Raw genomic sequence first — 17,326 nt, forward strand, 5'->3', positions numbered from 1 at the left:
AAAAAGTGGAGCATTTTAGAATATCGGCAAGAGAAAATAAACAATATAGATAAGATAAACGCAATTAGAGATAGGAATTACACCTCAAGGTCATTGTAGTTACTAGTTGGGTCGCTGGAGAGTTAACACTGACGTTTTGTGTCGGTGCTGATGAAAAATAAATGCACAACTTTATCTTTGAGCCATTTTTACTTCTTTTTAAGCACTTAGGCACAAATACAAACAAACAATCATCAAATATTTAAAAAAACACAGGATACACTGCCATGTTCCCTTACTGCTTTGTAATTCGTAATCTTACCATATAAATCATGTAATATTTTCACATATATATTTTGCATTTGTTGTGCTGAATGGCAAAAACATGCTTAAAAGCTGCACAGTAGCACTAATCAAACTTTTATCTTCAGCTTCATAAAATTTTAATAAAGTAAAAAAGCGTTACGTAACTAAACAAAAGCAACATTTTCAGTATCGCTCAAAACTAACATTTATTATGATTTTTCATGTCTCAATATGATCCCTAAATTCTCCCCTTGTTTATTTTTTTCACCATTTTAATATTTCACTACACTCTTTAATGCATTTCACACAATACTCGACACCCTCCTCATTGCCACGACAACCACACTCTGCCCATCGCCATGGGAACACTCAGTCTCCCTTCTCCCATAATCCGTTTCCCAGCCACAATGAGTATTTGACACGGTTCACAGTCGGAGGCTGGCTGTATGGGGGGTGGGTGTGTAGCAACAACATCCTCTACACAAAACACACTAATAAATCTGGAAACCTGAGGAAATTTGGTTTTACACCATTTATCCTCATTTCCACCCAATAAAAAGAGGCAATTTTAGCAGTATGTGAATTTATGCAGGTGTTCAGTATTGTTAAAAAGCCACAATTTGGATTCCCAGTGATGGATGATGTGTTTCTGACTGCATGGGCGCTTGTCTGTCAGTGTGTAGCGAGTGTTAAGGCGGAGATGTTTCACCGCACTGGAAATGAGCCGAGAGGGAGGAGTTCTTTGCCCCAACCCCCCCTCCTATCTTCATCATGCCCTTCACTCCTCTCAGGGATGCGGAGAAAGAAAGAAGAGGAAAATGAAAGACAGTGGGGCGCAGGCCAGGATGAGGGGGAGAGGAGAGGTAGGAAAGAGTGGGAGGGGCTTTGTGAGAGTCTGAGTCAGAATGTGGGTTAAACTGGAGGGAACGGAGAAAACAGCAGAAAGGAGAGAGATGGTGTAGGAGGGGAGGACAGATGGGAGGAGAAAGTAAATGCACAGAAAGAGGATGAGAGTGTCACCTCTCGCCTACCTGAGTTCTGCACCTCATTTAAGTAGCTGTCTTCAGCCACCACCTGCATGCACAAGAGAAAGACAGAGAGTGAGACAAAGGACCAGAATTTCATCTTGGTATAATAGTAAACAAAGAACAAGAAAAAAAACATGAAATTCATTTAAAAGCAAATATAAAAAGGCAAAGATCTTCTAAGCAGATTTGGTTGAAAACTGGTGGAAATTAGGCCACCAGCACATGATTCATTTTCCACCACAAAGTCTGAACTTTAGTGAGTCGTGACTCATGAACAACATTCTAAAATATGCATGATGATTAGTTACAGGCCGTATCAAACTTCTCATAATTATGAATTGCAAAAAGCAAATGTGAAAGCACCAAAGCAGCTGGACTGCAGCTCGATAATAACGCCTTAGCACCCCCAAAAAAGGAGAATAATTCTTTCATTGAGTCTAATTAGAAAAAAAATTTAATGGACAGAGAGTCATAAGGTCTCGAGATTATCTCTACAATTACCTTCACTGAGCACAAAAGCAACTGTGGCCATTGTTATGAAATAAGACAGGTAATTTTCTATCTATAAGGTGTATATTTTAGATAATTTCGTTTCATTTCATGCCTCATACACAGATGCTCGTGTTAAACATGGCTCTGTAAGATGTCATAAGGAGCGGATATATCTGAAGCACAGGTGCCCTGCTCACCTGCTGTTCCAGCCTAATACTTGTGAGGGACAGCCACTCAGAATAAAAGTTAACTGAAGAGAGAAGCTGAAACTCTCTATTTCAGACAAAGGATGAACTGAGGGGGTGCACCAAGGCCCAGAATAAGATAAATAAGGATTATTTTGATCTGTGAATCATGCAAAGCTACTCTTGAGTCATGGAATAAAAAACATGGAGCTGGAGACGAGCAGAAGAGGTCCTCTTTAATGGTTTACCGCACACGGGTAATCCCTTGAGTACTGCGTATATTTAGTTTTTGTACAACTTTACATGCAGGTTCAAGCATTTCCCCCTAAAGTATTATGATTTGTTGGTATTTATCCTTGAACATGAAGTCGTCTCGATGTACTTTTGATGTATTAATTAGTTTACTCCCTAATTCTCACCACTTGAAGTATAAGTATAAGTATAAGCAACCCAGGGACGAGAGTACAGCACAGTAACTGCAAACACACACAGTACTAGACAGCATCAGAGTTTATATTGCAGTGTTTATTTCATTTTCGATATCAGATACACATTTACACAACACACAGCCCATCTGCTCTGCTGAGAGGGCAGCGATATACAGCGCATTTCACCGTCACACAGGTGAGTTCTGCTCTCAGCTTCCTGTCACTGTTTCTGGCCACTGCACACGCACGCGTGAAACCAACACGCAAAAGCCTCCCAGAAGACTCAGCTTAATGGTATTACATCAGGAACAGGCGACCTGTGATAGCAGACACGGGTGCCGATATCTCTGCTCATGTCAATCACATGGCTCAATTACGGCACTAATCTGCTTCGACGCTCTTGCACCTGCGTCCAGTGTTTGGCCATGCAAACAGACGCACCACACCAGATGGATGGGCAACAAATAAATAAGCAATAATCGAGACCGCTGCAGCACTGAGATAGGAAGTTGCTCCAAAGTGATGCTTTTAGTCATAAATGATCACACTCGTGCGTGCCACCTAGATGACTGTTGCTGGTAAGGTTTCGGGATATTAATGATGATTTTTGTCACTTTTATGATGCGAAACCTTAAAAGGGTCAAAACCTTTAAAGGGTAGAGTGATTTTACTTGGCATTTCCTATCATGTGTTATTACAAGGGAGCCTGGAGACCTGCAGAAGACTTCACAGTGGTGTTGAAAGCATAGTGACACAATGATTGTCAGGCACAGATAAGAAAAGTGAAAGTATTTATCAGGTCTGACAGCAAACCAGCTGCAGAGAGTTGTAGTTTATAACCAGCAGAGCAGGATTAGGAGGATTCTCCTCCACTAACTACCTCACTGTTAAATTGAGGTTGAATCCTGATGTTTAATATGAAAATTTTGCAAAACAGGTGATGATTTTTTTATTCCCCCCTTTATGCAAGTGACACAAAGAAATCTTGATTATAAAAAGTTCCTCGCTACAATAACCTCAATGTTTAGCCAGTGCAAAATCTATCTAAGCATCGATTTATACGGAGGTTCAGCTGATATAAACAGATATCCTAGCTCAGCGGTCCCCAACCTTTTTTGCGCCACGGACCGGTTTATGCCCGACAATATTTTCATGGACCAGCCTTTAAGGTGTCGCGGATAAATACAACAAAATAAAACTAGTACCAGTACCGAAAAAGGAAAATTTATTCATAACACACATGAAAAGACCAAGGAAAACCGAGTAAATGATAAAAACAATAACAAAATAACGCTGAAAACCGATAAAAACCCTGAAAACTATACATTTCACACCCGAGCCTCAACTCTTGCGGTCCGGTACCAAACGACTCACGGACCGGTACCGGTCCGAGGCCCGGGGGTTGGGGACCGCTGTCCTAGCTGACTTATGAGATGATAATAGTTTTATAAGATCATTTGTTTTTGCCCTGCACATCTCTTGGTGACCTCTACGTTTGGGATTTTCTAAATGCTTTGCAGTTGCACGTCCATGTTGAAATAAATTACCAATCAAAGCTGAAGTAAAGTAAAGTAAATCAGTTGATTATAATACATGAGCATGCTTCCACCAAGGCCGAAAGGTCCTCTCACACCACACATTCATTGAGTCTTTGGATCCAGATTAGTTTATGACAATGTCTCACTGTTTTTCTTCTTTCATTATGACTATAGTGAAAAACAGGCTTCAGATCCACATTTAAATTCAAAAGTTAATCACTTGTGGGTCAAGCCACACCTTTGGTAAAAAACTAAAACAAGTAAAACAGTCTGCAACTTTTTATTAATAACTCATAAATCTTGCACAGAGCACTAAACATAGGATGGATGAACATTCCTTGACAATTAAGATTTAAAGGGTTCAAGGCCATTGTGACTCTATACATTATGAATGTATCCATACTAATTCACAGCTTCTCTAACGCCATTATGCATGTGTCTACAGGATTTGTGGTAGTGGTGATGTTTTACTCCAATTAACAGACATGATCTTCTTGGCAATGAACACGGGAATGGGGTCTTGTCCTAAAGTGTTCTGAAGAGGTCCTCCAACTGAAAACACCATCTATACTCAACACTCAACTGTTTTTGCTCCACTCTTTTATCCAACCAATATCCCTGGAGGACTGCAGTCCCTGAAGACATGCGAATGATCATTCATGAATCTGCAGTTCCTCCAACACAAAAGTGATGCAAACACAGGACCTAAAAAAAGACCTCATTCCAATCTTACAATCAAATTCCTTAGATTCCATAGATGACTACAAACAGCTTTGTTCATGCACATGTCCTCACTGGCCAATTCAATTTAAGCTCCCTGTTTTATTTCACAGTGAGGGTGTTTTCTGCCACCCTCTGCTGTTACTAGTATCCTGTAGATTTGTGAATATGATTCTTAGTTGGATGTTTCAGTTTTTGTGATAAAATATTGTTCAACCATCCGATACATCAAATAACCTCCTTGGCAGAGGTAAATCATAAAGCAATTTTATCACAAATCCCATTAACTTTGATGTTGTAGCCTCTAATAAGGGTTCATAATCTCTTTATTTAACATTATGCTACTGTATTATTAATAATATAATTTATATTTTAAACTTCTGTATATTGGCTCTTTATTAAGTGAAGCTGACAAAAAAATGTATTCTGTGATGTAAATTGGAGGCTGGTTTCTGCCTATTGTTTACATACAAGCATTTTAGTCTCCACAGACTGAGCCACGGGGAAGCAGTTTGCAGGGTATACAGATCTCCAGATTAATTTTCTGTTTTGTTCACATGTTTCCAACAAAATGAAGAGCTTCTGAATTCCAAGAATTCCTGCCAGGGGGGAAAAAAACAAACTGTCTAATAAAGATGAAAAATTAGGAATTCATCTGCAGCGTGCTCGGTGTGCTCGATGTGCACGGCTGCTTTCAGTGTAAGTGGGTCTAATTAAATCCCGCACACTGCTGTACTCCACTAATGACTTCTACACTGGCTACTCGGCTCATATGCTGCATATTAACGCAACACACTCCAACTGCAGTGAGAGGAAAACTGGACGAATGTGACGAATAATTGATTGGTTGATCATTAATTGATTGCGTTGCTTCTGCAAGACACAGAACAAATGAGTGAACCTGACTTCCAGCTGCTACAGAAACGCGTGTTTTGACCCACGCATGACAGAAACACCTGCTTCCTCGCGTTTCGAATTTAACATATCTGCCCTGACATGCAGTGACAGCTTTAACAGCCCGTGCTGGGTCCGTTCCCCAAAGACCGCGGGGGCAGAGGAGGCACCGACGGGTTCTTCTCATGATATCCTGCCGCGGGGGGTGGAGGAAGAGGATGAGGAGCAGGAGAAAAGAGAGGAAGGTGGAGGGGTTGTGTTTGTCACCCAGCACGAATGGGTGTGTGCGACAATGTAGACTCCGCTTAATTGGGCAGTGTACCTTCATGCCACCATTAATTGGCTAAAATGTGGTGCTCTTTAAATTTCTGACCTGCACTTGCATTGTTGGAAATGCAGCCCAGAGAGAAAAAAAAACGAAAGCATCCTTTCTGTGATATAGACCTTACAACGTGGCGGCACAGCCCTGAATTCTTCTACAGGCTTATCAATACAACTGTCAGTTTAATCAGGCTGTCGGACTCATTAGGTTTTTGGTTTTTTGGTTTTTTTATGAAATGCAGCAGAGGTCAGCAAAGCGTGACCGTCACGGGACATGGCTTCAAAAAAAAAAGGAAAGCACACACAGAGAGACACACAAAAGAAAAGAAATAAATCAGGGCACATTGCACTATAAAGAAAAAACACATCCTCAGCAGCAGCAGGCAGGATACAGTACATACCTCAGCTAACAGTGGCAGCCAGAGACAGGCGGTTCCGATCAAGCACAACATTTCCCGGCTGGTGAGAGCCATCCTTCCCGCCCGCTGTGTCTGTGTCATAGCCAGAAAAGCCGCCGCTCCTCTCCCATCTCTGTGTCCAACCTGCCCGTGAGGTGAACCGTTATCCTCCGGCTCGTCCCGCTGCTGGAAGAAACGTGGTGTGCGGTGATGATGATGATGATGTCGGCTACGTGGTGGCTTTTACGCACAGAAGGCAGGGTGCGGCACTATAAACGGGATGAAACACACAGTGATGCATGCACACACACACACACACACACACACACGCTGAACCAATCTTGGGTGAAATAATGTTGAGCTCTGCAAAAACTTGATGCCACGAGCATGTCGCGCTCACACGCCCGCGCGCGGACACATTTTTTGTCAGGGTGAATTACTTAACTGAATTTAACTTCATTTTATGTCGTTGGTCTCGAGCTGTAGCAGGTTTAAGACTATGCAGAAAATTTTCCTCAAATACTCTCCAAGTGACCTTTAAAATGTATGAAAATGAATACATTTCTGAGTAAGACATGTCACTTAGGCATGATTGATGATGGCTTTTTAACATCTAATAGGGGGCAAATGGACACATAAAAATATTAGTAGTGATATGGCAACCAGAGACCCTTGTATGTCAAGGAAATTCAGCAACTTGAGTTAAAACTGTCTCAATTTTGAGATGCCACTGAAAACAAAGCAGATTGACTTATGATGGGGTGGTAAACACAGTCGAGGATTACCTACAAAGCAGAGCCTGGGATGTTCACTAGCAGCTACAAAGTAAAGCACACGGAGCAAATTGCTTAGATGGGACTTAACTCATTTATTAGTTTTTATTAGGAGCATGGTTCTTCTCAGGTCAGCAGAACAGTGGTGTTTTGCTTCACAGCACTCAGTCAGTAATGTGTTTTAATCAGAATTTTTAAGCCAGGGACTGCCATCGGTCGAGTAACCCACTGCACTCATCGTGTCACAGCTTCACTCATCTATCATGAAGATAAAACCTGAACATCGGCGACGTGGAAGCTCATCCAGCTTAATATTGCACATAAATCACAGATTATTGTAATGTGTGAAGTACAGAAAAAAGGGATTACCTCCATTGCGCAAACTAATGAGAATTCCACTGGAAGGTCCCATCTGCACCGTCTTAATGTTGGAGTCAACCAACAGGACCATTCCTTATATGATTATGAGAAAAAAGATTCATTTAACAGGATGCAATATGGAACAGGATTAAAGCTATCACCTCATTTAGTTCCTCATTTCAGTTCAAGGTCTTTATCAATTTGTGCATTGAGAATCTTATGTTAATAAATGGTAAAGGGTTTGAATTGAATATTGTTCAGTACATCATGAGAGAGAATGTGGGGAAATTATTAGTGTCCATGAAGATCAGCCCATAAAGCGATACATGTGACCTTGATCTGGGGCACAATTTGGATGGAGACCCATTAGGTGACCACTGTCCGCAAGTTTGATAAAATTCTGATCAATGCTCTAGGAAGAGCAGTGACTCTTGTGAATTTAGATGGACAGAGGGAAGACCAACACCTCCTCATGGCACAAGCTCATCAGTCCTAAGGCCAGATGAGTTAAAAACACAAACTGAGAAACTGACCTTCATGGAACAAACACAGAATCGCTTTTTATGATAGAAAATACACAACATTTAAACCACTGTCCATAAGCATTTCTACAAATCCATATTATTTATTGCAGATGCAGATAAGTGTGTGTTTTGCGTTTGTATTTACTGTTTGCTCAAGTAATTTTCCCAAGTGGAGAAGATCCGTTTATCCAGATATTCCTGGTTGTAATGGCTTTAGCTGACCTTAAAGCTTCGTTTGGATTACATGAATAGACCTTGCTATGTTTGATGTTTTAAATTAGTTTTAAATTACTTCATTACTTCATTAAGTTGCTGTGTCTTTGGCTTAAAAAGATAATAATCTTTTCACTAAATTATATAAAATTTGCAGTTAGAGATCACAGGAGTTTGAGAAAAAACCGGGACCCGAAATCTTTCTGCTTTTAAATATTAAAGGAATAAAGATTAACACTAAAACATATAATGGAATTAAGCTTTGTGGATAGAAACATTAAGGTTATTTTTGGACTCTAAACACTAGTTTTCAACCTGTATTTGGTTGAAAACGACCCAGGAGTTCATAACCATAAATATCTTTAAATATATACAGAATTGTGACTTTTTTTTTAATCAATAAATGAGCAAAGACATTTAAGCACAAATCAAGGAGTCACTGATTATCTGCTGTGAACTTGGACCAAGATGTTATGGACTGGTTCTTATATAGCGCTTTTCTACTCTTTCTGAGCACTCAAAGCGCTGTACACAACTTGTACATTAACCCATTCACACCCATTCGCACAAGCACATTTTTCTAAGTGCTTTCTAAGTAACATTCACACACATTCATACTCCGATGGATGCATCAGAGAGCAATTTGGGGTTAGTATCTTGCCCAAGGATATTTGGCATGCAGACTGGGGAAGCCAGGAATCGAACCACCAACCTTCCGATCAGTAGATGACCTGCTCTACCACCTGAGCTACAGCCACCCCGTTAGAGCTCTACCATCATCATGATGCTGAAAACAATGGTAAAATATAAAACGTATTTGCAAAACTGATCCAGTGATTTGGAGAATCTATGAGTGTAAGCACTAAAGCAGTTTTTTCAAAGCTGGTTTTAGACAAAACCCTTACCCAGACACTCATGAGTCATTCATCTATAAATATACAGTTTCAATAAAGAAACTGCCCTTTCCCTGTTTGTGCATGAAAGGTGCTCTTCTTCAATTATTTAAACTGCTGCTGGAAAATACGTTTTTCTACTATTTCCTTTTTATTGCTGCAGCTCCACTAAAGCTAATAAAACATTATCAGCTTTGTAACAGGAAACATCCCAAACAGAAACTGGCTGCAAAATAAATTCAGCACAGCAGCAGGTTTTGGCTGATGGTGGCAAAAAGTGTTCCAAAAAAAAAATACACGTTTTGATTTGTTGTCGGTAAAATTGTCTGAGTGTGTTGCTTCAGAATGCTGCATTTGAAGCTGATCCAGGAAGAAGCATTGCACATCAGAAGGGATAAAACAGAGCGAGCTGCCAGGCCGGTTTGTCTTCACTCAGCAGTTGGACTGCACCGCACTGCTGGGCAGAAGTGATCTGCTCAGCTTTTTCCAGTTTGTGAGCCTTAAACTTATCAGATGCACAGAAATGCAGTCACAACAAGGCTCGGCTTAAAGAAGAGCTGAACCTTGCTTCTATAAGGACTCTGATGCTAGATTTGACCAATCTTTAGGCTTTGAGAAAAGGGAAATCTAAATGATCAAATGATATCAGGGACAAAGCACATGTGCCAGATCTGTTCTGTAAACCTGATTTTATCTACAACAGCAGTAAGGGTAGGTGGTCTGTGAAGCATGCATGACTTCAAATCTGTGGGTAGAACACATCAATGCCATAACAAAATATTCTGCAATAAAATGTTATGATGCAAAATGCTGATTGTGTTTATCGTGTCCACAATCTCACTTTTGCATGTAAACAAGTAGGTTTGATGGGGACATCATCAGTGAAGGTATTTGGTTATAAAACAGTGTTTAAAATGTAGCCCGATGATCGCTCTAAATTAAGAGGAATACTATCATTTGGGTTTCAAGCTTCTACAATCTGAAGGAGTCCTATCAAGACTACATACATAAATTTTGTGTGTACAAGAAGAAGAAGAAAAGGCTACTTTTGCTCCCTTATTTACAGAGGGTCACGAAAATGTTTCCTTTGGCAAATATTTAATGCCCTTTGTGACACAACCCCAAAGGGATTAGCGTCTCTTCCCAGGATCAAACCAGGGTCTTTTTCTTGTTAGTTAAATATGTAATCTAATAATAAAATTCTTGGTTCCCACCTTTTAACAATGCAAGAAATCTACACCCTGTAAGCTACTGACACATGCAGAATGAGATGAAGTTTGTTGTTTATACTGGTGAAACAGAACACCCCCCCCCCCCCCCCCCCCCCAAAAAAAAAAAAAAAGTAAATAAATAAATAAATCTAAATAACAGATAAACTTAAAACAATCTAAGGGCATTTTCATGCTTATGGTTCGTTTACTCTGGCCTGAATCAGTTGATGTAAATCAGTTGCAAATGTGTTGCTTGGCACGGTGGTTTGGTATCTTGTCACATAGAGAAATCCCTACAAACTGCATAAAATTGTTCAAAATGTTTCATGGTAAGTCGACTATGGGGCAGGAACATCGTACAGGAAGGTCTAGTGGATATGTGGAATGGATTTTGTGGAGATGTCTTGAAGTTAGTACACTGCCTCATGTGCTTCAAAGAAGCTGGTAGCTGCTTGCTACAGCTTGTGCACTCTTTAGTTCTGTTGTACTGTGCTACATCACAGAAATGCAAAACGTAGCTGGATGTTGGAAGGCTTTTAGCTTAAGCTTGCAGTGTGCACCTGACCTGTTAGCTGGTGTGGAAGGAGATCAGATCAAGTTCAAGTTTAATTGCCAGCAGGGGGCGATTAGTTTTTTAAAAAGCAGTATAGAGGTCCATAGAAAAAACATCCTCCCTTCGTTTTATGAATAATCTTATCAATTGTTACAATAACACTATGGTCTAAAATTCTAGGTTCACATGTACTGAATACAACATGGTGCTAGTTTTCTAAATCATGGTCCCACAGGTCGCTACATCCATTTTTCTTGTACAGTCTATGAGGTAGCGCTGCAGACCTCAACAAAATTTCTTGGCCATCCATCTGTTATTCTGATGGGATATTATTCATTGACTCATCGTTTCAGCTCTAAACTGAAGGCCTTTTCTCAAACCAACATTTAGCGTCTGGCCTCACACACACCATCCATCATCGCTCCAGTCTGCTGCGTCAGCGCTGCGCATTGATGCAACATCAGCCATGTCGCTTTTCATCTGCAAACACCAGAAAACATCTGAACATGAGACAGCTGCCAGTCATTATTTTCAACCTTTCTTCTCATCCTCAGACTCTATAGTTTCTCTTGGATCTTGATTCAAAAGCAGGGCAAAACTGAACCCAAGCCATAAGATGTCTCTTTTTCATAAAATTTCAGCACCAAATCAGGCACTTGGGCAATTTTCTATCCCTGTGCCTCTGTGATCCCCCTGAAGCTGTGGGAAAGAGATTAGCTAAATTCATCTACTTCATAGAGTTTTGTTTTACCCACGAGCCCCAGGCTGGGAGATTACTTATGAAATTAACTTTTTTTTCTTTAAAGTTTAGTGTTCCCAGTCAACGATTGCTTTGATGTTGCTGTTCAGTGATAACACTTTGCTATCTTTCAGCCAAATCCAATTTCTCTTATCGTAATCGTCATCTGTCTCTCCCCATGTTATCTCTCCTTCTCTTTCCCCCCTCATTTCTCTCATTTATCATTTTCTGTTTATTGCATCCTGTCCGTGTAAACAACATGGAGGAACCAGTGTAATATAAAAGTAATATCTTCTTTAAACACACGCGCGGATGGCTTCTGCCACCGTCTTTGTCTCCCCATATGCGATCCTGCATGAGAGTTGGCATCATGCTGATATTTTTTTTTTTTTTTTTTGCAAACGCCTGGTTGTCACGGCAACACTCCTCTCAGCACCAGTATATCTCCCCATCCTTGGCTGTTTGTGCATGTGTCCAGAACAAAAGACAAGAAGAAAGAGGAAGCGGAAAAGAAAATAAGAAATCACAACAAATTAAAATCGCTGCAGGCTCTCTGCTCTCTCCGCCTGTCAGGGAGGATTTCTGCTGAAAGACAGAGCTTTGAAGATTACCTTAAAACAAGCACGCGCGCGCACACACACATGCACACAGTCAACATACAGTATGTATTATATGTGTGTTTTTGTGTTGAGGTTCTTCCCCACGAGCACTTCCTCAAATCCCATTACACCCCCCGCTCCCAAACACTGAAAGGATCCAATCACCACAGCCAAGACAGTTGGTATGGAAACGGATCAGTAAAGCTCCAAATCTCTGTTTTAACGACTCATTACTGTTTGCTGTCGCCCATTAATGTCACTACTTCCACGCTGTGGCAGCAAGAAACATCATTACTAATCCAGATCGCTGCAGGGATGAGGAGGAATATGTGAATTGGGTGGTGAGCACAGTGGCAATCATCTTGTTTGCCTTCACTCTTGACTGTAATATTTCATTCCCACCCCTCAACCCTATTAGTTTATCTGGCTTCCGTTTATTTGCGGGGCTATTATTGTGCTTCACTTTACTGAAACACAGAAAACATGAGTGGAAATCTAGTCTGAGATGCTCGTCTAATCATTTTCTGCCAGGGAGATAAGACAACAGGCCAGGCTGAACGAGCGCATGGGGTCCCATTCTGCTGTTCTGATATTTCACACCCCATAAAATCTAAAAGGCAGCACGGCATCAACATAAAAGTAAAAAATAAAAAACATGGGTGTAAGTGCAGATAGGAGAAACACAAGCCGTGTTGATTTTGCAGAAAGGAGATCACAGCTTTTGTATCACTCTGAGCATCCAAAGCCCCGTGGAGAGCCCCTGCTCTACCGTTGCTCTCATCTCGCTGACAGTCACAGAACAGAGACGCAGAAATCAGGAGGATGGTGGAGGCTGGATGGGGAGAGAGGGAACATGCTGAGGGTGGAGCGCAAAAATGTGAGAGCACGTTGAAGATGAAAGGGCTGGAGCTAAGAGGCCTTAAAGGAAAAAGCTTATGATGTTACTGCAACTAATCTTCAACCTGCATGAGTAATCTTGCCTGGGGTTGAGGAGGCACTGAGACGTGTGACTTCAGCTATGACGGCTAGCACAATCAGTGAGCGCTCCGGCCTCACGACTGCTCACACAGTCTTGGAATAAAACTTCCTCTGACTCAGCTGCCTGGCTAAAATGACACGTAGTAATTAGGATGTTTACTCATGGATAGTATTGTGCAGATGGCTGATGAATGAATTGCACTGTCAACATGAGAGTTTTATTGGAATTTTTCTCAGTTACACCCATGTGCTAATTACCCTTAGCGTTGACAGCCTAACATCTCACTCACAATCTTTGCCTCAACAGAAGCAGGTGCTGATACATTGTGATCATAAAGGGATGGACATGGGCAGCAACAACACTCAGACTGCCTGTGGCGTTTAAAGGGTATTAAAGGGTCCAAAGTGTTCAAAGAAAATATCCCCCGCACCATTATAAATCAGCAAAAGGCTGAACAATTTATACAAGCAATGATGGATCCTTGTGCTTCTTCTGACACCACCTTCCGAAATGTTGCAGGAGAAACTGAGACGCATCAGACCAACATTTTTCCAATCTTCTGTGGCATGCAGTGCTGCTGTAATAGCCCGTCTGCTTTAAGGTTGGACTTGTTGTACTTGGGTTGTAATGATTTACTTTTGCTTTCCTATTAGCTCTAATTAGCAGTTTAGCCATTCTCCTCTGACCTTTGACATTAACAAGGCATTTTTGCTCACTGCTGCTCACTGGATATTTTTTGTATTTTTTAGATCACTTTCTGTAAAGCCTGGAGATGGTAGTGTCAGAAAAACCCAACCGATAAGCAGTTTCTGAATACCCCCTGTCTGGATTCAGTGCATCCATGGGATTGGCTGATTAAATATTTAGTTTAGCAAAAAAAAATTCCTGACAAAGTGACCTGTGGGTGTATGTATAGATATAATATTATAATACAATATAATCCATATATTGTTCCTTGTACAGTGACCAAGGGTCCCCTCACCGACACAGAAATACAGAACCCAGGTTTGTTTGGTTATATCTAAGTTCAAAGAGCTTTGTATCGAGGAAGCTGCAGAGCAAATCTCTGGATTACTGTTAGCTGTTTCTGTCACGCAAATTGGATCTTATTTAATGTAAACTAGACACTAAAAACATATCTGTTCCTACTGCTATGTACTTTGGTTTGGAGCTATTTTCATGATTACATAATAAGTGTCTACATATTTTATTTGTCTGTGCTTATACTTTTGGGCTTAAGGTGTATTTCGGATTTTTTAACTACATTATAATATATTGTTTAGCTGTCTGCTGTTATTGGCTTGTTACAACATAGGCAATGTGCATAATATTGCTATACAGCCATAAAAAAGAATCCATCTGAGGTCTCGAAGTCATTCCGTGTATACTGTTGTTTCATCTGTTTTAGTAGAAACAGTGATTAAACAGATGAAAGATTCCCATTATTTTACTAAATAAAGGGAACTCCTGTTTGGATAGGAGGATATATAGGTGAAGGGGCTGAAGCTGTACTCGTCATCATCATCTCACATCAAACTATTATTTATAACCAGCTGGCTGGATGGTTCCCAAAAGAAATCACGGAGAGTGTTTCATCCTCTGCATCCAATAACAAAACTGATTTTTGACTTCAGCGCTGATCAAATGCTTGTTTTTGTGTACACTGTGGATCAGCTCTTTGTGGCGTGTTCATTTATTAGAGCTTGGTTAGTTCATTTGATGCTTTCAAATAAGCAATTTATTACAAATCAGTGTGCATGTATCATCTTTGTCTGGTTTAAATGAAGACTTTCATGTCTGGTATATGTCATGCTTGTCAAGCAAATTATGAAACTACACTGCCACCCTCTGATGGTAAGAAACAGGACACTCAGTGAGATGTAGAGTAAAAAAGCCAGATGCTTTTATTTGAAATGAACAGTTTAAAAACTTACATTTACTCATAGTGAACTTGTGTTTTATGATAGCTAGGCTTAAGACCAATTTATTTAGTTTTCTGCGGTTTTACAGGAAAGTTTTTGTTTGTTTGTTTGTTTGTTGGCAGTTGTAAATTGGGATTTTCTACAGCACACACAATCAGCTTATTAAATATGACGAATTAAAGAAATGGTGAGGATAAACACTCCTACACTTGGTGGAGCTTAAATGTTAAATACTGCATATTTTTCATCATTATCAAGATTTTTTTTAAATATCACTGACTAACAGAAATGGATTTTTAATTGCAGCACTTTCACTTGTAATGGATTAGTTTTATGTGATATTTTTTTAACTAAATTTAAATTGATGAAGTGAATTATTTAGAGTCACTATAATGGAATAAGATATTTAAAATTTAATTAAAGTAGACATTTACACAAGCTGTTTAATGTATGCTGATAACATTGTTTAAAAAACAACAACACCAAAATAAATTATAATAATAAAAGTTTCTGAGAAGATAATGTCACTCTTATATTTTTGTAGGAACTATTTATTGGATAAAATCTATAAATTAATTTAAATGAAACTTCTTTCACTTTGTTAGTAATGAAATATTTTTGTGTCAAAAAAATCATCCATTAAAATAAATAAATAATAATAACCTTCGACTTACAAGAAGATCCGTTTTTTAATTAATTAAACAAATGTAACAAGTATAACAAATATGGCAACATTTTCAAAGACTTTTTCCAACTTGAGAAAATACCAATACAGGCTGTATTTCAATATATAAAAGACAGATAATGAAAATAATATAAACATAAGTAACTAAAGAAATTAATAAATACAATGAATAAAATTAAAATAAAAAGACATAAAATAAAATAATAAGAACCGTTTTTCAACCACTTCAGTTAAACCACAATGGTACGGTCGGTTCTGGTTGCTATGGAAATGCGTAGCTGTCGGTCAAAACAGCGCAGGCGCAGAAGCAGATCTCCTGGGGTTTTTTTCCAACCTTTATTTAAAAGTAGAATTAAACAGTATTACATTAAAGGTGTTGTACTAACAGAAATTGTAAACCATGAGCAAACAAACAAACAAACATTATTCAGGACCTACAGGGGGAGAAGTTTTAGCTGATTAAGACAAAAAGCGAAGAGATTGAAGGATCTTCATTTTTTCACATACAGCCATTGTTTTTATAGCTTTAGGGTTAGAAGAATTCTTAATTGAATTTAGATATTGCAAAAGCTCACATAAAAGGAGGGATGTCTTCCTAAACATTTGTATTTGTGAATATGAAATTTAGCCATTAAGATTAATAAGTTAATCATATTATCATTGTTGAATTGTCTTTGTTTTTTGTGATGACCAAATAATACATATTTCCAAAACAGAGCAAATCCTTTAAATACATTTTCTGAGATAAAAACACATAATCTCTGCCAGAAGTCTTGTACAAGAGGACAAAACCAAAGAAGACGTATAGTGGATTCCTTGCAAGTCTTACAAAAACTACAGTTTGCATCAATGTCTAATTTGAATTTGCTTTGAAGATAATCTTTAGATGGGTAAATTCTGTGTATTAATTTATTTTATTTTTATTCGTTCCACATAATGTCATCAGTCAACCGGTTCCAGAAAAAAATTACATATGGTAGCGTGGTTATACTATTCTGAAATAAAGATCTGATAGGTTTATTGTTGTTTTTTGAATGCTTAGAAAAGCATATCTTACCAACAGTTTGTATTGGAGATGCCAATGGTCTGTGGTCTGATGGGATATTAGGTTTATTCTTAAAAAGCATACAAACCCCTGAAGGTATAGAGCCAAGTACGTTAGTATAATCATCACGACTGATAGCTAAATTGAAATGTAAACAAAATTCTTCATAGAAGAAAAGCATACCATTTGAATCCAATAACTGGTTAACTAAAATAATATACTATCGAAGAAGATAGATTTTCTGCTGTTCATTGATGACCGCAGATCATTAGCCTACGGTATTTCTGTGGTTCTACCTTCGTGCTGTCATGTTTCTGCAGCGCCCCCGTGTGGTGGCTGTTCATCTTTGGCGGACCAAACTCGGAGGAGCAGGTGTGGCGACCTGATGCCGGAAATCACGGGTGCTAATCTTCACAATAAAACCACAATTTTGTTTTACCTTTGTTAACCAGACATTACTACGCCACTGACGTTTAAATATAGTGGAATCGTTTTTTTCTCAAATTAGTTAACATCCAGTCCGCACACGTTCCTGTTGTTT

The 17,326-nt window shown here is 39.3% G+C and overlaps 1 protein-coding gene across 1 annotated transcript in view; it reads right to left on the reverse strand.

Annotated features, from left to right (window-relative positions):
- Positions 1-6,614, reverse strand: part of LOC102780776 (neurotrypsin-like) — a 34,685-nt gene extending 28,071 nt beyond the window's left edge. Inside the window, exons 1-2 of the mRNA XM_006790994.3 lie at positions 6,293-6,614; positions 1,317-1,359 (exon numbers count right to left, since the gene is read on the reverse strand). Coding sequence (XP_006791057.2) covers positions 1,317-1,359; positions 6,293-6,391 — 142 coding nt within the window. The 5' untranslated portion in view covers positions 6,392-6,614. The remainder of the gene's footprint in view (positions 1-1,316; positions 1,360-6,292) is intronic.
- Between the last annotated feature and the right edge of the window lie 10,712 nt (positions 6,615-17,326).

Source organism: Neolamprologus brichardi, chromosome 8 (assembly GCF_056152115.1).
Source record: "Neolamprologus brichardi isolate AB-2024 chromosome 8, ASM5615211v1, whole genome shotgun sequence".
Classification (NCBI taxonomy): Eukaryota; Metazoa; Chordata; class Actinopteri; order Cichliformes; family Cichlidae; genus Neolamprologus; species Neolamprologus brichardi.